A 23,001-nucleotide genomic window follows, 5' to 3' on the forward strand; every position below is an offset into this window, starting at 1 on the left:
TATACACACTGTATACAGACCTGTGTTCACAGCACTGTACACACTGCATACAGACCTGTGTTCACAGAACTGTACACACTGCATACAGACCTGTGTTCACAGCACTGTACACACTGCATACAGACCTGTGTTCACAGCACTGTATACAAACTGTATACAGACCTGTGCTCACAGCACTGTACAAACTGCATACAGACCTGTGTTCAGTACACTGTATACAGACCTGTGTTCACAGCACTGTACACACTGCATACAGACCTGTGTTCACAGCACTGTACACACTGCATACAGACCTGTGTTCACAGCACTGTACACACTGCATACAAACCTGTGTTCAGTACACTGTATACAGACCTGTGTTCATAGCACTGTACACACTGTATGTGTTCACAGCACTGTACACACTGCATACAGACCTGTGTTCACAGCACTGTACACACTGCATACAGACCTGTGTTCACAGCACTGTACACAGTACTGCATACAGACCTGTGTTCACAGCACTGTACACACTGCATACAGACCTGTGTTCAGTACACTGTATACAGACCTGTGTTCACAGCACTGTACACACTGCACACAGATCTGCGTTCACCGAACTGAAAGTGGAAACAATAACTGGCTGTGCCATAAAAATCCTGCTGCACCTACTGACAGAACAATAATCAGGAAACTAAAGAGAACTTTACATCTTGAATAGTAAAATGTCCACACAGAGGAAGCTGGGCATGCTTGTTGCCCACCACAAGAGGTTCCATATGTGAACAAACCAAATAAGAATTTAATAATCAAGAGTAGACTGTCTCTTCTATATATTCAAACATCAACTCTATGCTTATTTAGAACATTCCATATCATAACTAAAAAATCAGTGTTACAATCATCTTGATATACCAATGAATATACCACTGCAATTTTTTACATGTCATTTTCATATAAAGTAGAAACAACAAGACATTTACCAAACCTTTAGAAATAACATCTCTGATACTTTGCTCCAATTGGATTGAAGGTGAAGGAAGTCATACATCAGACACTATCTGCCAAGAACTCTTAGAGAAGAGTACTAGTATATTTTTGTCAAACATTTGGCCCAGAAAAATTCACCTTGAGGTTTAGTCAAACTGGAATGAAAAATCCTTGGCATGCACGCATAAAAGTAAAAAAAATTCTGGTATAACTTTTGGAGGAAAAATTTGTTAGATTGAAAAATTGAAAATTAGTCCAAAAAATTAGCCCAAATTTCTCAACTTTTATATCACATTATCTTTTACATACCGGTATTTTGCAAGTTCCACCAACATTGGTGAAGTAAAACCACCTGTACATCCCTAGTAAGGAAAGTCACCAAATATGCAAATAAGCAATCTTCAGCATCTGTCACAAAGTTGATTCAATAGCCTATGTAGGAAGATTCATAAGATATGATAATATTATTTTGAGAAAATATGATTATTGAACAAATAATTATGCAAATTAGTATCAACAAGTCATTGACAATGACATAGTCCCCACTTGTAATAGTATTAGTCTTGATGGGGCTGGGAAATGTGGTCATTAAGAAGTATCACTGGAGTGTATATGTTGAGATCTATGGCACATAGGTCTATGTCATTATTCCCAATTTGAAACTCATGAGGCATGTCTAAGTTATGGTTCTAAATCGGGAAAAAAGATCAGACCTCTAGCTATATTGGCCAGCCAAGAAATACATATGCGCATAATAAATGAGGTACAAGATGTGACATCTTAAGGTCTAATATCCTATCAAAATTGGAGGGTATAGAACTTGTGGTTACTGAGTTATGAATAATATGTATAATCAAGATCAAAGGTCATTGAGGTCACGTGACATTTTGAAAAAAAATTGTACTGCTAATTAATCCCTATATGCCAAAAATCAGACCTCTAGCTCTATTCGCTTGCCCAGAATTAGATATGTGCATAATTAATGAAGTAAAGCATGTGTTGTCATAAGGTCTCCCATCATACCAAATATGAAGGATGTACCACTTGTGGTTACTGAGTTATGGACAAATATGTATATTTTCAGGTCAAAGGTCATTGAGGTCACGTGACACTTTGTCAAAAAAATTGTATTGCTAAGTTATCCCTATATACCAAAAATCAGACCTCTAGCTCTATTGGCTCGCTCAAAATTAGATATGTGCATAATTAATGAGGTACAATATGTGGCGTCATAAGGTGTCCCATCATACTATACATGAAGGGTGTAGCACTTGTGGTTACTGAGTTATGGACAAATATGTATATTTCAGGTCAAAGGTCATTGAGGTCGTGACATTTTGTCAAAAAATTGCATTGCTAAGTTATCCCTATATACCAATAATCAGACGTCTAGCTCTATTGGCTTGCTCAAAATTAGATATCTGCATAATTAATGAGGTACAATATGTGGCGTCATAAGGTGTCCCATCATACCATACATGAAGGGGTGTAGCACTTGTGTTTACTGAGTTATGGACAAATATGTATATTTGAGGTCAAAGGTCACCGAGGTCAAGTGACATTTTGTCATTTAATTGTATTGCTAATTATCCCTAAATACCAAAAATCAGACCTCTAGCTGTATTGGTATATATATATATATATATATATATATATATATATATATATATATATATAATATATATATATTGGTATATATATATTGGTATATATATATTGGTATATATATACAGCGTTCTCACCAGGCCGCGATTCCGCGACATTCTCGCGTATTTTTCTGTTTTGTCGCAGATTTCTTGGGCGTGCGCGCCAATAGTGGCGCGCCTTTGAAATTATAAACTTTCGTGATGCCAGCCGTACGGCGCGGCCGGCCGTATCATACAGCCAATACTTCTCACCATGGACGTAAATGATTGACGCGAGTAATTACACTTCCTGGTTGAAACCGAGGCAATCTGGAGGCAATACCCGTCAGAGGGCGTACTTAAGCCACAGTCACTTGTGATTCGATACATGATGGCCGATGTGTGGATGCATTATCATTACGTATACCACACAGCGGCCGTCGTGTATTGAACCACACGAGACTGTGGTAGTCTGACGCACTGGACGTGGTGTTCGCCTTGCATGCATACCGGTACATGTCCACGGAATTCGCGGAAGCTGGAGGCGTCATGGGCACGATAAATATTTTCATAGGCTACGACAACGATAATCCGAACTACGAAACACAAGAATGTAAAGCTTGTATATCCCTAAGGAATTACATGAACATTTTTCGAAAACAACGAACTCGAAGCTGGTAGCATTATACTGTGAGTTCCGCATGGCAACCAGGTGCCCCTGCCCCAGGGGGCAGATCGTCCATGTAGCCGACACGAACACGAAGTGTGTTTACCGGCTACCAAAAACTATGAAAAATAGTAAAGAATGAGCTACAAAATCACTATCAGTTTTAAGTTGCAGGTAGAATAAGTCTGTGCCTTTGTAAAAAATACTAAAAAAATAGTAGAAAGTGAAGAACCAGCTGAAAGTTAGTTGAGGAGACCTGACCGCATATCATTTGCATCTCATTGTCGGCTACATGGACTGTGTGCCAACCAGGGGTCTTGACGGGAACGACGTTATAGTGTTCGTGCCGTTGAGATTCAGTGAATTTTTGTTCTCGAAAAATAACGCAACTTTGTCTGAGATAATTTTTAGGTCTTTGCTATGTTTGGAATCATGTATAAACTTCGCGGGAGATACGTGTTGTGTGATGTTATCAGGCATTTGCTCCGTTCCTCGCCCACGCGACCTAGTACCTACGACTGGAAATGATCGACAACTGGCCCACTGCCGATTGATGATATTATTCCAAAAGTAGTTCCGAGGTTTAAATGTTGAATAGTTGGAGGAAAGTTCTTTTATTATGCAAGCAATTATCAATTCTTGGCTTGCGCATGTGATAAGTATATTATTCCAGGCGAACTTATACGTGAGAACATGGGGGTCTTTTTTCCATGCTTCAATCAATTGACAAAATTTGTAGCCTTGGCTGGCGACCAAAATTTCACGTCAAAAGTTGATGATTGTTTACAAACATCATAGGGATATGTTTCCTGATCTAAATAAATGCTGACTTGGCCTATTCCTTCTGCTGGTTGTGAAAGGGGGTTTAGTGTGCGAAAAAAAAGTAACTCATGACAGGAATCAACTGGGAGCTGAACGACTGGACACTCCAGCAACTACTGTTATTGTAGAGGGCCCCGAAATGGACTTTCACACTGGAAAGAACGAAAGTCCCATAGACTTTTCATTAAAAGGCACTGATATTCAAATCAGTTGATATTTTCACCGAATGTTTACAAAAAAGTTGTTAAGTTGAATGAGTTGTTGAGTCCTTTATTTTTTCCATGCATAGAATAAGGTTCGTATTCGCAGTTTGACTTTTTAACATATTATATATTGTCTCACAAAAATCATCCGTTGTCCCGCTTTTTTTTGGTCAGCGGGACAAACTGTCCCACAAAATTGTTTTTCTGGTGAGAACACTGTATATATATATATATATATATATATATATATATATATATATATATATATATATATATATATATATATATATATATATATATATATATATATATATATATATATATATATATATGTTCGAACAAATTGAATTCATCAAGACCAACTAATCAGCGAGGAGAAGCAATAACAAGAAGCGTCATATCACGTGGTTCAACCCCCCTTTCAGCAAGAACGTGGAAACTATAACATCGGCAGGAAATTTCTCCAACTTGTCGATAAATATTTTCCAAAGGGGTCTAAACTTCACAAGATCTTCAACAGAAACACAATTAAAGTGAGTTATAGCTGTATGAGGAATATGGCAAGTATAATCAAATCGCACAATAAGAGGGTAATCTCCGGAGAACAGCGTAAGGACCAACCAGCTGATTGCAATTGCAGGGTTAAGTCGGCATGCCCCTTGAAGGGTAACTGTCAAGTCAAAGGCGTGGTGTACAAGGCCAACGTATCAACGGAGGACAACGGAGAGAGGGTTTATATCGGCCTCACTGATAACACCTTCAAGACGCGCTACACTAATCACATGAAGTCGTTCCGCAACAAGAGATACAAAACGACACCGAGTTATCAAAATATGTATGGAACTTAAGAAATAAGGGACAAGACTTTGACATTTCATGGTCAATCATTGATAAAGCATTGAGCTACTCTAACATGAACAAGCGATGTAATCTTTGTATATCAGAAAAGCTGCACATTATCAATGCTGACAAATCTACACTGTTAAACAAACGCTCTGAGTTGGTTTCAAAATGTCGCCACCAAAACAAATATTATTTATCGAATTTTAACACTACCTACAAATAGAATGGTTCGTCCCAATCATATATGTAAAAGTGTCGAGCTAGTAATTCTTTTACTCTATCTGAGGATTGCAAGATGCATGCAACTTAAGTAATAGATTTCATTACTTTGTACTTGAAGTAATCTGTTTATTGATAACGCTCTGCTTTTTGCATGAGCACTGTAATTTCCCTCGAGGACATCTGTATACTTCGATATATATATATATATATATATATATATATATATATATATATATATATATATATATATATATATAAAGTGTGGTTGTGTGTTTGCTATTTACAATTTAAATAAAAGCCATACCTCAGACAGAATATTTCTGCATGGATATGTATACTTCGATATATATATATATATATATATATATATATATATATATATATATATATATTATATATATATATATATATATAAAGTGTGGTTGTGTGTTTGCTATTTACAATTTAAATAAAAGCCATACCTCAGACAGAATATTTCTGCATGGATATGAGTATATTTTTCCCAACAGAAAAAAGTGAAATTCAAAGAATGTTGTTCATAATTGCACACTCTGCCGCTCCACTTGGCATCTTCATATTGGAAAACATCTTCCGGGATATCTACACAGTCTGCATACCATTGCTTGCATCCATCATATTGTGTAATTATCTTTTTCCCTTCAGAATGTCTGCAAATACAATAAACATTATTATTGAATTACCTCAGGTTTCCTTTGTCTATTTTTGGATCTACATTTTGGAAATGGGTCAAAATATGTTTGGTTTTATTTCCAAACAATTATGTAGGTACTCACTCATTAGTTTATGATCTAACAGTGAAAATGGATGCATATGAGACTGTGAAAGCAATATTTCAAACAAGCCACAATCTGTACCCCCCTCTGGTTGCTGGACTGGAATGTGGTTAACTCTGACAGACTTGCCTTGAATCTGTAAGAATGAACAAACCTGGCACAAAAATGACTTAGATATAGTGTGATTAAAACTGTCATAATAATTGACAGTATCCCTCTCATAGTCTTAGTATAGTTGATACATGTAGTTACCCTTTGACCAGGACAGTATAGGACATCTATCCTGTTACCTATTGAAAGAAATAAACATTCACTTAAAGTTTACTTGAAGCCAGCTATTTTGGGAAATATCTTTAGCTGGTAATATCTGTGCTGCTTGAATAACGTTACAGTGTCATTTAGTTGATCACCGTTTGAAATTGGTTTTGAATTGTCACCACTGAATTTTTCCAGTGTATTCTTACTCAGTTCTGGTGAATGAACTCCAGTGACCGATGTAACAGTGTGACTGTAGTCAAAAGACATTATGTTAATTTTCTTTGTCTTGGTGATATTTCTGTGCTTCATGGACATATTCAAGTTTCAAGATTTGCCATTTTCGCCTTCCTTAGATCATATTGATTTGTCTACTTGGAAAAGTACAGTTATTGGCACCCTAAAAGCTCCCTGACATTCTCACTGTCAGTACACAAATCTTTGCTAGCTTTCTCAGGCAGAGTCACCTTCACTTCTGGCTTACCAGACTAAGTAAGCCTGGTGACAGTGCTACCATCTGATCTGCAAGTAGAAAGAAAGTTTGACATTGTTCTATCAGTTAATACATTTCATTCCACTGTTGACAATTCCCTGCAAAAGACAGAGTCCAACAAACCTGTACCATGTTGGTAAAGGTGAAGACCATCCCTTGCGAACAGTTTCTGGACAAATTCCCTGCAGAAATAATAATGTGAATAAAAAAGCCTAAGATCTTTCCTAAATCCTGCAAGAGATGGTTGAGAGGTATAAAATCATAATAAACCCTCTCCAGGAAATTTGAAGATGGCTGTATACACTGCTAGCTCTGATCAATTCAACTCTGTATCTACACTTTCAGCTCACACACAAAATTTAATTCTACCGGTACATTGCTAGGTATTGAAAAATAGGAAAGTCTTTAAGAAATTGTGTGAATTCATGTCAATGACAGTTTATCAAGTGGATCATTTAATCCCATCATATACAGGCTGTGGTTATTATAAACACTTTTATCTGATGATACCTCCCACTCATACAAACACATGTTTCTATCTGTCAACAGTGTTTCATCTAGGCTGCGCGATTGCGCGATTCCCCCTCTTTGGAAGGCTGCGCGCCGCCAATCACAGGTAGAAGGGGCGACACATCGTGCACTGCTCTGAGCTGGCTGGAATGGCTGCTATCATGGGTGTCACACTTCGATGCATTTGACCCGTTATCGGCACCTGTTAATTGTGTGGCAATGGGCATTGTATAAACAAGAACATTTACATGGAAGGGACTAATTTTAGTTTGATTTTGATATTTTTTGAACTGCTTCAATTGCTGTTGAAACAATACCACGCGTAAATTTCCGTACGCTGATTTTGCATATGAAAGCCTGTCAGCCAGTTGAGAGTTACGTTCACAAAAGTTCGTTGCCCTAGCCTGATAAAGTTTCTGTGTCACATTATCTCTGTACGATTCAGAAAAGGAGACAAACTGAACATTTTATGCATCATATGGATGTCCGTAACACTCTGAAAATAATTCTGATAGCAAAATTGACACGAAAATTTGGACTTTAGGCCAGGAAGAAAAAATAAATTGTTCATCGGAATCGCCGCTTCTACTTTGGCATATTTGGAAATTTTTTTTTTGGATCGCGGCAAATTCTTACTTCCGCATTACAAATATGTTTAGTACTGCCGCTGGTGGCGCCCTACACTTTGTCGGGTTTTCGCGGGCACGGGATTTTAATGAGACTTCCTACGTGTTTGTACGGACTATTTAGTTGACCGCCAACACGTTGTTGTGACGTCTGAATTTGGCGAATCACGACGCAAAGTGGGTCGATTTGGTTAGGTTAGTACATGTCACATCATGAGTATTAATTTGATCGCCAACATTCGATGTGATGGCCAACAGTTAGTTCTAAATACGCTATTCAGTGTTTGTCCTGATATTACGTTCGGCGATTTGTTCAACAAGATCGTGACAGCAGATGCAGTGTTCTCACCAGAAAACAATTTTGTGGGACATTTTGTCCCGCTGACCAAAAAAAGCGGGACAACGGATGATTTTTGTGAGACAATATATAAATATGATAAAAAAGTCAAACTGCGAATACGAACCTTATTCTATGCATGGAAAAAATAAAGGACTCAACAACTCATTCAACTTAACAACTTTTTTGTAAACATTCGGTGAAAATATTAACTGATATTGAATATCAGTGCTTTTAATGAAAAGTCTATGGGACTTTCGTTCTTTCCAGTGTGAAAGTCCATTTCGGGGCCCTCTACAATAACAGTAGTTGCTGGAGTGTCCAGTCGTTCAGCTCCCAGTTGATTCCTGTCATGAGTTACTTTTTTTTCGCACACTAAACCCCCTTTCACAACCAGCAGAAGGAATAGGCCAAGTCAGCATTTATTTAGATCAGGAAACATATCCCTATGATGTTTGTAAACAATCATCAACTTTTGACGTGAAATTTTGGTCGCCAGCCAAGGCTACAAATTTTGTCAATTGATTGAAGCATGGAAAAAAGACGCCCATGTTCTCACGTATAAGTTCGCCTGGAATAATATACTTATCACATGCGCAAGCCAAGAATTGATAATTGCTTGCATAATAAAAGAACTTTCCTCCAACTATTCAACATTTAGACCTCGGAACTACTTTTGGAATAATATCATCAATCGGCAGTGGGCCAGTTGTCGATCATTTCCAGTCGTAGGTACTAGGTCACGTGGGCGAGGAACGCAGCAAATGCCTGATAACATCACACAACACGTATCTCCCGCGAAGTTTATACATGATTCCAAACATAGCAAAGACCTAAAAATTATCTCAGACAAAGTTGCGTTATTTTTCGAGAACAAAAATTCACTGAATCTCAACGGCACGAACACTATAACGTCGTTCCCGTCAAGACCCTGGTTGCCATGCGGAACTCACAGTATAATGCTACCAGCTTCGAGTTCGTTGTTTTCGAAAAATGTTCATGTAATTCCTTAGGGATATACAAGCTTTACATTCTTGTGTTTTCGTAGTTCGGATTATCGTTGTCGTAGCCTATGAAAATATTTATCGTGCCCATGACGCCTCCAGCTTCCGCGAATTCCGTGGACATGTACCGGTATGCATGCAAGGCGAACACCACGTCCAGTGCGTCAGACTACCACAGTCTCGTGTGGTTCAATACACGACGGCCGCTGTGTGGTATACGTAATGATAATGCATCCACACATCGGCCATCATGTATCGAATCACAAGTGACTGTGGCTTAAGTACGCCCTCTGACGGGTATTGCCTCCAGATTGCCTCGGTTTCAACCAGGAAGTATAATTACTCGCGTCAATCATTTACGTCCATGGTGAGAAGTATTGGCTGTATGATACGGCCGGCCGCGCCGTACGGCTGGCATCTTGAAAGTTTATAATTTCAAAGGCGCGCCACTATTGGCGCGCACGCCCAAGAAATCCGCGACAAAACAGAAAAATACGCGAGAATGTCGCGGAATCGCGGCCTGGTGAGAACGCTGCAGATGGACGGTGCATCCGATTGAATGTAAATTGCATCGAAAGTATAAAAAATTACGGCAATGACAAAACACATGGTTGCGTCGATGTTAAAGTACGATCTGAATGATGACTATATAACTTCACTCCAATCACAGTACAGTGTTGTTAAGACCATTGTGTAAACCGTGTAGAGACAGTAAAGAGGTCAAAACATGGGGCCAAAGTAAAATGAAAAAACTCAGATGCTAGGTCCCACCAGGACAATATTGAAGGACAATACCATTTCAGTGATTTGCTGTACATTTCAGTTTTATTCTGAGAGAATGTTGAAATATTCAGAATATGTTGTGCAAACACTAACTGTGAATGTAATGGCCTATGTTATTGTTGGGAAATATAGTCTTGAATTCAGTTACCAGTATCAGTGTTTCTTGTCTGAGATATTTCTGGTAAAAAGGGAAACAATTATCTTGCCTTTTCTGCATCTGTGCAAAATGCCAGAGAACCGCGTTTACCTTCGGCCTAAAAAAAATTAAAAAAAAAATTTTCGCTCGCCGCTCCTGGACCTTGGTCCAAAAAATCCGATGAACAAGATTTTTTTTCCTCTGGCCTTACCGTCACAGAAACGTGTTCAGTGCAGACTGCATGCAATGAAAGTCACAAAGCAAGCTGTGGTGTCAATGGGTCCAGTTTTTGAATTCAGTGAACAGACACTGACTTATTTTTCGGGGCAAATAAACCCTAAAGTTAACTGTCGGCGATAACCAACCTTTCTGTTTGTTATTTTCCCATTCTAAAATGACTGACAAAAAGCAACTGGAGCGGGTCTGACGTCGAGAAACTCAAAATTCAAAATTCGGCAGACTAAGGTCCGACCCTCTAAGTTGTTCATTTTAACTCTACTGAGTCTGCGCGCGCACAAAACTACAAGACCAGCTAGGTCACTAGAAAAATACATCTAACTGGTTTGTATAGGGCAATGTTGATCCAAACTTACAGTAGTCAGGGATGATATAAGCACAGTAAAAACGTGACAAACAAGTACGTTATTTTTTCAGAAGCTACAAAACATTCCTTTATAACTACAAAAGAGTTTTTTCTTGCTTTTTATAGTGCAGACAGTTCAGTGAAAAATGAAAAAAAATCCCTTGAAGGTACAGTGGGAATGGCTAACTGTTGTTAATTTTTATGTTTGAATATACATTAAGCCCTAAAAAAGCAAACATACAGAATATGTACAAACAAACATACAGAATATTTTAGCATACAGAATATGCTATAATTTTTTTTTAAGAATGGTAATGCTTATGAATATTAATGAGCTGTTCACCACTCTTGGAAGCCCTATGCATTCACAACAGTGATACGCAAATTTGTTGACTTTTGAAAAAATCTTAAAAAGGATGGTGTTTGCAGCCAGCAGCTTGGATTGTGTAAGCAAGTGATTTATGGCTTGTAGTATGTATGTCACAAGTGACATCACTGCAACATTAAAACTTACGTATAAAGATGTCATTATATGTTTCAGTTAAATACCCCCAAAATTTTATAATCCCCCTCAAAAATTCCAGTAGAGGGGGACCAATCCCCCCTGGTGTAGCATCCTAGATGAAACACTGTGTCAAATTCAAATGTAATTGCTACATGTTTGATATGTTTGACAGTTCAGTAACTTAAAGTCGCTATATTACAGTAATAACAAAACACAGAAGTAAACAGCTTTACTTTCACTTTCCATTTTGCTTGTCTTTGCCTTTGTAACAACTACATTAGGTCAAAGGGAGGTCATTTTGTTGAAGGTCAAGTAGACCATAGTCAGTAAGCCCAAGTTCAACTTCAAGAGTCTTTTTTCCATAAGTATACCAGGGTAGAAAGTTTCCAGCCAGTAACTGACATGACACTGGTAAATGACTTTCCAAAGCGAACGTATAAAATGCCAACAAAGGCGAACAAAAATAGATGAATTGGATTTCATCTGCACATTGCGTGCAGTGTATGACAAGATAGATGGCTGCACCTTCATTCGATCGTTGATGCCACACAATCTCCCGGGCCACACCATACTACGAAAAAATCTCCTGCAACTTTGTCCATTCTATCGTACCAATGACTGAGTAAAACATTCTGAGAAGCATGAGTTATTTAAGTTTGCTAAAATCATGTAAAGTTTGGTGGAAAGAGTCCCACGTGTCAATAGCCAACTTTTGTGTATTGACTTTTATTTCCCAAAGTGACCTTTGACCCGGCAATCCAGGATGGCATATGGAGCGTGAGATGGGTGTATTGCCAAAACTTTAAGTTTAAGGCTAAAATATTCCATAAAATAAATACATAAATACCAAATTTACCATTATTTCACCCAAAATTTCAGAGATTAATCTCTCTTTCACCCAAAATTTCAGAGATTAATCTCTGAAATTTTGGGTGTAATAATTGCAAATTTGGTAAAAATAATAAATAATTCCATTTAGTTGCACATTTTTTCATTAAATTACATACAGTCTTTTCAGTTCAAAGTTTTACTTTTTTTTAATTTTACGATGAGAATGTGAAAATTTAGAAAATTAGGCATGGTGACCCCATCTTTTTTCTTTAATATTTGATTATAGTCATATGCTACAATTCCAAAATTCCAGATACTTTCAAGTCTCCTGATCTTCCATATCATGTGTTGCTCTCTGGTTTGATCTTGTGTACAAGTAGTACACATACACAGGCTGTGTTGGCAAGCTGAATACTGGATAATTCAACATGCTGGGAAGTAGAACAAGGACATTGTTGTAAAACTGAACAAAAAATATTGTCAAATGCAGTGCACTGCATACTGGCAGTGACCGAGAAAGCTCTGCCTCTGATGCAGTTCATGAAAAGTTTGGGTCACATGAGCTGTGAATTTGTATCATTGACAACTGACTGTCAGTCTGGATTGTAAATCATTTATCACCTAATACATTTTACATAAATAATCAGAATTATTGTTGACAAACTGAATATTGTGTGTTTCAGCATGCTGTAGGGAGACAGCAAGAAACTGTAATTGACATATATTGCACAGAAATATTGAAAAATTATCAGTTCCAGCTTCTGCCCCGTTACTTAGGCTCATGTGCTTTGATTTTTTACAAAAAATCATACACGCTTAGACAAAGTCATGAAAAATATGACAAAATTGTTAATAATAATAATAATAATAATGTTTAGTTTAATTATTACTAATATTACAACAATTTAATGACATTAAAATGTTTTATTACATGCCTGGATGTGAGTGCAAATCAGTGCATTGATTTGAATAGGAACATCCGGGGAGTTAGCGGGCCAATGAACGATGTATTGACCGGTTTCCATGGATACCTGGTCCAGTCAAGCACTTTGTCATTTTCGACATCAAACTAGACACTTAACGCAAGATTATAATATCAATGCACGCACTGCTATTTAGACTTTCGTGAAAATCTGTTTGATGTGGTCGATAATGGTAAAATTGTCCGAGAATGCCCTGCATGTAACCAAATGTCATGATATATGTTAACTGTGAAAGGCATGTAATACAAATTTGTCACCTGCTCTCGGGTACATAAACTCATGTATTCAGGCAATAATATATAATGTTTCATTCAAAAAATTTTCAGGTCCCCACTGCCAGAGCTCAACTTTCAAGTTCCCATCTGCTACCCCCAAAAATTTCATATACCCTGAATTCCTCCAGGCCCCCCCCCCCCCCCCCCCACCGTTTTTGTGAATGCAGCCAAAGATACAAACAACCCTAAAAAAAAGAATTTCATTGTCATAATTGATTTGGCATTTGACATTCTGCATAGTGTCAACACATTTATATTCATTGAAGACATGTACACTGTATGATGGAAGCAATGTTGAAATAGTTTTCCCTAAATATTATTTACACATTACCACTGGTGTAAATCCCTAACCAAAAGGACAGGAAAAGTCACAAACAGTTTCAGCTACTGGCCCTTTAATGCAAATACATCAAATTTATTTTTATTTATTTATTTATTTATTTATTTATTTATTTATAATGACATGCAAGCGTCAAACACAATCCATAAGATTAGGATTATTGGTAAAAGTATAGTTGGTATTGAGCTTTGAAAAACATCAAAGCTCAAAATAAACATCAAAACAGTAAACACAATTTCATTTGTCTTCAATTAACATCCATTGAAACAGTGCATGCTAAATTCTTCTACTTCAACTACACTCATAACAGGGGGTGCAACAGTCAATACAGGCTAGAAATCAATACACATCATGTTTCAAGAATAACTTTGCTGAGCTGAAGTTATCAATATGAACTGTCATTCCAGTCAACTCATGCTAATTCTTCTTCTTTAACTACACTCATAAAAAGAGCTTCCAAAGTCAATGCTGGTTCCAAATTGATGTATATCATGTTTCAAAATTGACTTAGCTATCACATTTTCAATAATTAGTTGTCATTCCAGCAGAAATTTAATTCATCTCATGATAGTGTGATTGCATATTGAATACATTCATGATTCGCCAAGAGAGATAATACTACAAGTTTAACTCTGGCTGTTCAAAGTGCAAATTTGAGTCATGCAAGCTTTAATTTATACTGTAGTGTATCCTGTAAAGGGGGCCTCACTCTGTGGACTTTTAATCTAGATCTGTGTCATCACAAATCTTAATTTTGTATGTACATGTCCCTATAGGGGGTATTTAGTTAAATTACTACATTACACAAAAATTCAACTTCTTGTAAAATCAATGTCATGTACAGAAGAACAATACACTGAATTGATGAGTTCTATGATTGACCTGAATAACAAAGAACTGATATGTCAGATTTAAACTGAGATGTTTTTTAGAATACAAGTCAGACTGATCATTGTGATTACTTTGATGTACATGCTGTGTTGCTATTTCTCAACTGTCAAGATAATCTCAAACAACAATTTTTAAAAAATAAGGTTTTGAGAGAAAACCAGATTCATTCCCAGTTGTCATGAATTTTGTTAACATTCATAGGATAACTCTGTACTGCAAAATGTTTTGCAAAGAATTACAATATTACAGATAAGGTAGCTGCCGATCTGAAAATCATTATAAATATTGTCTGATGAAGCAAAAATATTTTGACAACGCCAAATTGGTAATGGAGGTCAAAATAAGTGTGAAAATGAAGGTTATGTATACAGATAATAAACCTGAATATTCGTTATGTTGAGGTAAACCAAACTAAAATTTTCACTGACCCACCAAAGTACTTTCAGTGGTCTGACACCACATTCAGTACATATCCTGTATTTCTTGGTATGTGTGCTTTTAGAAAATGAACTTATACATCAATAAAAGACACATAATTATGAATAAAATTCATTGAAGATTTGAAATTCCAAGTGAATGCCATTTTATAGGGCCATGGGTAAAAATCTATGAATAATATTTTTCTATCGTCATGATCCCAAAGACTTTGACAAAGACCATCGCAGAAAACATTACAAATTTTGACTGTGAAGCCTGAGATACAATGCTTGGTCAGAGTTTTAAAATAAGATGTCCCTTAATACTGTGACGAAGAAGTTAAAAAAGACTCAATAAAACAAAGAAATGAGAATACTTCAAATTGCAAAGATGAATTTCAATTTTTGGTTTGGTTATTGTACTATGTACAACTTGCACTTTGCCCATACATTATGTTCAATTATTCTTTTTTACAGTTAAGAGAGCAATGTTTTGAATCAAGAAGGAAAATACATAAAATAATTTTAAATTCACGGTTCCTCTCTATGTGACTCAACAAAAACAAGGCACTAAAATTCAATTCTCCATTGACATTTTTATGTTTTCTTTTGAAATGAATACACAAAAATTATAGACTAATAATAAATCATAAAATGTTTTACTAAAACATTTTATGATTTATTATTGGTTAGTTTGAGTTTGTAACTCTGAGAAACATACTAAAATACACTTTGAGCAAACTCCACACATTTTAAAATGTAAGTATTTTCAAATAGTGTTATAATTTCAACAAAACCAAAGACTGACCACAGTTGACATAGTAGACTTCATCAAAGAATATCCCTGTATGACAACTAAGTGAAACAATAAACTCTACATTTACTGTCATGGTAAAATTGCAATGATAAACTCCCCAAAAGAAGTGAAAACCTACTTGTAATAGTTTTGCTTACATTGAGGTTGACATTAAAATTGTTCTGTACTTCACAGGTAAAATGGCAGTAACATTTTAATAAATTATAGATATAATCTTTCACTCCTGTTGTACAGAAGAAAAATCTTAAAGTTCCATTAGCTGTATCTTCTGGCGATTTTTCCGTTAGTTTTGATTGAAATGATCACTGGCTCATGTTGAATAGCCTGTCAAATAACAGAGAATCGCATATTATTCGGAAACATTACGTGCCCTACAACTAAATAACATGTGATTTTACAACGAAAATTTCAATTTTTGTCCGGACAGAAAATACAAACTGTTGACACGCGAATTGCAACGTAGGCATTCTTCTGCACCTGCGCGAGTTATTTACAGCAATTTCAAATAAATATTCATTACTTATGCCCGGTACTTACGTCGTAGTCCATTGTCTGAGCACCATGCGTAGCCAGATGTCTGGCAATCCACGACGCAATGTTGTTTTGATCCGACAATAAACGTGAACTTGTACATCTGGCGTGATCGCGGCGTCACCATATCTGCGTTCTCCCCACCAGCACGCTGAGCACGCCAGACGTCAACAACGAGCTCGGAAGGGCAATACGTTTGAACAAAAATTAGCAGTTTTGTGTGGCTGTAACATCACATAGTCATGTTTGTTTCTTCGTAAAACAACATTTTGCAACAAATATGAGCCTCCAACTTGGAATTTTCCGAGGTAAAAAATGGTCAAAAGTTACAAATAATGGCCCTTTAACAACAATAAATTTCAAAATAATAAGAGAAGTGAAAACTTACCTGCAGTATTGTTTACATTTAGGTTGACCTTTGACCTCTTTGTTACTCCTCAGGTTCTGAGTGGACATTGCAGGTATTGGGCAGTAGGCAGTCTGGTACAGAGCCAGGACAGTTTAATTCACCCAATGGTCTGGCATGGCATGGAGATCAGCTTGTGATCTGTGACACAGAAAACCACCGCATACAAATACTCAATAAGAATAAGGTGGTCATAGAAATTATCAGATTTGATGGTCAGTTTGACAAAAAATTCAAGCCATTGGATGTGGCCATATCCCCTGATGGTCACTTCTTTATCACTGACATCGGTAATAACCAAATAATTATTTGTGACCAAAATAAAAAAATTATTCAAATTATTCCCCAAAGTGCAGACATTGAGGTTAGGAGCATTACTGTAATGGCAGCATTTATTTTTGTCACTGACAGCAAAGGTAAAAGTTTGATCAAATACAACATCAAAGATGGAAAACTTGTTGCAAGAGTCAGTGATCAATTCAGTGATCCACACTCTGTAATGGCTACTAGCAACAACCATCTCTTAGTGTCAGATAGAGACAAACATGTCATTCATGTTTTAGATTCTGATTTGAATTTTCTGAATTCATATCGCAATGATAGGTTAGAGTATCCACGAGGCTTGGATGTCGATTCACACGGCAATATTTATATTTGTACAAGGCAGAGTAATGGCATTGTAAAACTGAGATCTGATGGACAATTGGATTGTGTATTATTTGAAGGTGTTGTGTATTACCCAGAGTTCATTGCAGTCAATGATGACATCACAACAACAATTGCTCTCACAGCGTGGTATCAGTCCGTCCACCAAATCAGAGTATACTCTGTATCAACATAGATATGCATTACAATCTCATCAAAATATCACCATTTTTAACACATTTTTCACATCCTACACCCCAAGTTTGGACTAAAAATCTCTTGTCCTCAACTCGACACAGAACTTCATGTGCATCCGGATCAGAATTGTGAAAATTTTAATGAAAAATTCAGGAATTTTTTGAAAATGCATTGAAAGCAATGGACGGTCTGCATCGGTGATGTCATCGATTGTTTTGTTGACTTCAAGTAAAGTAGGTCAGTAGGTTTTCTCCATTTTTCTCAAAATCCAGAAATTTTAGACATCAAGTGTGGGCTAAAAATTTCTTCTTCACAACTCGATGGACACGTTTATGGTGGTTGAAAACCAAGTTTTAAAAATTTGAGTGAAAAATTTCTGACATTTTCATAAATGCATTGATTGCAATGAGCAGTTTGAATTGGTGACGTCACTGCAATGCCAAGTAAAGTTGGTCATGATAAGAATTTCTCAATTTTTGGTAGAATTACAAAATTTAGACATCAAGTGTGGGCTAAAATTTTGTTGTGTATGGGTCGCTAGACTTGTCTATAGTGACCAGAATCCATGATGAGAATTTTTTGTGAACAAAATATGAGTAACTTTCATAATGAATGAATGAAAACAATCAATTGATTTTGAAAATGCAGTGTTAAAAATTCAACTGTTTTAATTCCAAACGTGCTATCGGACTAAAAATTGATTTCCGTACTTTGCTAGGACTGACTAGTTTCATTGCAAACAAAAACCAGCGATTTTCTAATTTTCCAAACTCACAACATGGAATATTTTGATGAGATTGTGTATTGAACTGTCCTGACAAACCATCAGATCTCAGTTACACCAGAGACAAACGACCGGTACGGTTGATTTGTCAGTGAAATGTACTTGTAAAACATTACCTGTATATCCTGTGATAACTCCTGCATAATATGCAACAAATATTCCATCTGATCGCGGTGGTAAATTCCAAACTGTCCATGATCTGACAGTGAGCAAGTGAAGGCCAGCTGGGAGGGCCGGCCATGCCATCATGAAATTTGAGTGAAGCCGGTGAAGCCGGAGTTCAGTAAAGCGCCCCCTCCGGCAGATTGTGAGATTCTTTTGAAAGAGGGCGCTGTTAAACTCATCGTGTAAACTCAAAAGTGTACACCAAAGTTTCTGAAAGAAAGCTGGAGGCTGTGGCTTAACACGGATACAGCCGACGATAAGACTTCCAGAATTATTGACAGAAGAAAATTTTAATTGTAAATATGCTAGTCAGATATATTTTGAACATAATAAATCTGTCAGGTGAATTATACATAGTGTTATTATCCTGGAAATAGACATGTATATTTTATACCAACTTTCATTTGTATCCAAGATCAGTGTGAATATTTGTTCAATTTTATCTGTCACCAATTTTTAATGATTACTGATTTATACATGTATACATGAATTACACTGTAATACAGATTAGCCATTTCGATTGCAGCTGGAACTGTGTCAATCACTGTAAACTGACAAAATATATATTCCTCTTCCTTTTAACATGCAATTTACGTTTTTATGTACTTATGTTTTCATATTCTTCACAGTACTGTATGTAGCTTAACGTAATTCTTGCATTTGGTGCATTATATTCGATTGTTTTGTTTTACTGTTTTTTTTGTTTGTTTTTTGTTTGTTTGTTTTTTTTTAAATATGACGAAATAAATCGATCAAGTATATGAAAATTCCGTATAGAGTGCTTTTACTGCTAAAACCCCAAATAAATTAGAAATGACACACCATGGCATTGGACGGCTATCCCATGTTTCTTGAAAACGCTGTGAAAGATACAACAGCTTCCTTTAGGAAGCCGTCATTATTTACAGCCTGGGGGTGTCGGAGGAATTTCATCGGAAACTCTGAAATTTCGAGTACCCCCCCCCCCCCTCCCCGACGACTGTGAATTTGCTGATGGTAACTTAACCTGTTTGATTTCTTTCCTTAAATTGGCTGTGTATCTTCACTTTAACATTCACGTTCACGTTCAGTCTGCTTGTTTCCAAAACTAACGTGAATGTACAAACATTATCAATTTGGCAATTTCTATAGCGTGTCGTTTCATCTCCACTATTAGCACTAATATATACGTCGGTAAATGTAAGGATAATTTCGTGTAAGAAGCATTTTGTTCTCCTAGTCCATGCAGAACTGCAATTGTCTGTCTTCACTTCATGTAACATACAGATGACATTCACTTACTTACTTCACTCTTTCTGTTTAGATGATCACGGATGGTCCATATCATGGACGGTCCATATCATGGACGGTCCATATCATGGATGGTCCATATTATTGGCATCTTAATGTTTTATCAGTGAACACGATATGATTGTTTAATCTCTGTATCAATCTCATTGACCCTTGCAAATGCTGAACTAAATGTAAATACATAACGACTCAAATGCTCTTCAAAATCTTTCCTTGGGAAATTCAAAAATAATGAATAGCGAATATATTTATGAAATATTTATATACAAGAAGGCTGGTGGTAGTTTACCGCACAGCAGGATGGATATGCAGTGATTTATAACAGACAACAGAGAAAGTGAAACTGTCAAATGCAAACCATCAGGATTTTTATCAAATAATTTATTCAAATTCTTTCCCCGACGTCGGGCAATCTTTAGAAACTGAGAAGGGTCAACTCGTAAACTTTCAGAAAATGCTATTTACACACTTTTCTTTGTCTTTCATCAACGTAACGCACGCAATAAATTATCACACAAATGAATATATGGCCACTGAGAGCGATGCGATCGCTTGTGTGAATGACGACTTCATGGTCCCTCTAATGTTATGTCTATGTATCTACGTTTATGGGTTGAATACGCAACTTTACCCAAGGATTAGCCCCTCGTTTATCAATTTACGTGAGTTCATTTAAAGGTTGGTGGGATTCGTGGAAAACCAATGCTTACCTGTAAGTTGATGTTTTGTGGGATTTTATGTAGTCAACATAACACGAAATGGATCACATGACATAGTATTGCGTAAGTGTAGCTTCACATTTTAAAGGTGAAATGAACACGTCAACAAGAAAACACACTATGATGGTTAGATAGGAAGGGCATATGATCCATTTCATGTTATGATGACTACATGGAATCCGTGTAAAACTTCAACAGGCAAGTCTCGTTGAATTGGGGGATTCTATTACATCGTCACACTCAATGAATCACGTGACATGATATTCCAAAGCAAAAGATGTGTGAATGAAACAATGTTTGAATGATGCAAGATGGTATGTGTATTGTCAAAATTACACAGAACGAAAATAATTGCCAGCACAACAGACATATGAGTCAGTATCATACTCTATTACTCTCAACAACAAAGATTTTATTCAATCTAAACTTCCATTACATTGTTGGCAAAATCAACAGCATCGTCAACTATTGGTTTGTCATCATTTTTTAAATGTTGATGATGATACCAGAATATATTCAATATGCACAAATTTCTTTTTAGCCAAAAAAATGACAACTACTCTAACATTGAGAGTTTCAAACTTAGCCTGTTGATTCAACATCTGATGCAGTCAAGACTTCATGAATCCATCGACTTATTGAAAACCTTTCTTTGAGGCACCCTTGAAATAAGAAAACTAATTGTCATTGTATGCTGCCCTCCACGGTCAGTGGAAGTGTATCACTTCAATGAGGGAAAGGCAGATTCATACCGATCTCCAGGATAATGTAAACCTACAGCATTTCCGGGTGATTTCCTGTATTGTACACACCAGCTTAACTTATAGTGAAGTTGTCATTGTCTTGAGTATTTGCATGTTGACGCAAACCGCACAGATGAGCGATATGAACAATGATATCGATACATCTACTTTGCCTATCTTTCTCGATCTCAGTATCTGCTTTGGATGCTTCTGAACAGAATGGTGTCTTTTAAAAGATCTATACCGACTAACAATCGTTGAAATGACAAACAGAAAAAAGAGCTGATCAATTTTGAAGCTGAAATGCAACACTTGATCGTTGGTGTTTCGCATCTCCTAGACTAATAAAAAATTATTCATGATTGGCAAAACTCAAGCTTCCCGTAACCAACATTTATATGACTGTGTACTTCTAACTTTTATTTTATTTAATGATAATCAATAATTCCCAGTTGAATTAAAATAACGGTATCAACTTTATACTTTGAGGCTTGCGAACAAGAAGTGGTATGGAGTCTAGCTTTAAAAACACAGCATCACCACAGAATGTTACTCACACCGACAAATTTATTTCTTCAATGTGTTAATAGCCATCTTTGCCGTCTGCGGTCGATTTTTCCATTGATTCCTAGAGGGAAATTATCAAAAAAGGACGTACTTAGGAACATAATCATCGTCAAGCTTGTCCTTCAATATTTAAAGTATTTCTTCTTCCGTTGGTGTTACACCAGGACGCAGTACAAGACACAGACAAATCTCATTGACAAATTGCTCATCTGGGACAGCCACTGCTTGACACATTTCTACATTGGAGTGACCGACCAGGTGTCTCTCTTTTTCTATAGGATAGATTTTCAAAGCATTCCTTGCCATACGTATACAATCATCTTTCCTCCCAAGATGCTGAATTCTTCCGTCATCAAACATGATTCCAACATCTCCAGTCATAAACCATCCACTCTGAGATTTTACAGCAGATGTCTTGTCTTCATCGCCATAGTAACACTGAAATTTATTTGGACCACGGACGCAGATTTCTCCTTTATTGTTGATAGGAAGTATACGGAGATTTTCATCGACTATCTTTACTTCAGAGTGCGCTATTGGCCGACTAACAGTCCTGATTCTGTCATCGATTGAGTCGTCGACCAGATGAGATGTGACCAGAAATGCTTCTGTCATCCCGTCCGGGCATCCCTTAAGTGTTTCGTACATTTGGAGTCAGGATCTTCATCAGTTTGTCGAGTGTAGGTTGTTGTAAAATAGTTCCTCCAATGAATGCTAATCTCATCGAAGGAAGGTTTATGTATCTGCAGTATCTGGCAGGTTGGCTATCTCATACGCACGAGACGGATAAAGAATAGTACTAGATGTACAACGCTTCTGAACAAAGACACGGTTAAAAAAGCTAAGTCCAGCGACATTGACCGTTTATCCCTTCCAAAATCACCCTTGAGTAAAATGCAGCTCAAATTTGCAACATAATTGCACGCGCCGACGACTACGGAGCGACGAAAAGAGACATTGAAGTAGACGACATTTATGGAAATGAGCTCGGAATCCCATGGGCGCGAAAGGGCTCATGGGAGG

The 23,001-nt window shown here is 36.8% G+C and overlaps 2 protein-coding genes across 2 annotated transcripts in view; one reads left to right on the top strand and one right to left on the bottom strand.

The window, feature by feature from the left end:
* LOC139125446 (uncharacterized) overlaps nt 1–19,290 on the top strand; it is a 36,783-nt gene extending 17,493 nt beyond the window's left edge. The window contains exon 9 of the mRNA XM_070691527.1: nt 16,903–19,290. Within this exon, the coding sequence (XP_070547628.1) occupies nt 16,903–17,708 (806 nt within the window). The 3' untranslated portion in view covers nt 17,709–19,290. The remainder of the gene's footprint in view (nt 1–16,902) is intronic.
* A 2,817-nt stretch (nt 19,291–22,107) lies between these two features.
* LOC139125447 (medium-chain acyl-CoA ligase ACSF2, mitochondrial-like) lies at nt 22,108–22,626 on the bottom strand. The gene has a single exon (XM_070691529.1). It carries the CDS (start codon nt 22,624–22,626, stop codon nt 22,108–22,110), a length of 519 nt encoding a protein of 172 aa, XP_070547630.1.
* Nucleotides 22,627–23,001: the final 375 nt, after the last annotated feature.

The sequence above is a fragment of the Ptychodera flava genome (genome assembly GCF_041260155.1).
Source record: "Ptychodera flava strain L36383 chromosome 3 unlocalized genomic scaffold, AS_Pfla_20210202 Scaffold_25__1_contigs__length_14229661_pilon, whole genome shotgun sequence".
In the NCBI taxonomy this organism is placed as follows: domain Eukaryota; kingdom Metazoa; phylum Hemichordata; class Enteropneusta; family Ptychoderidae; genus Ptychodera; species Ptychodera flava.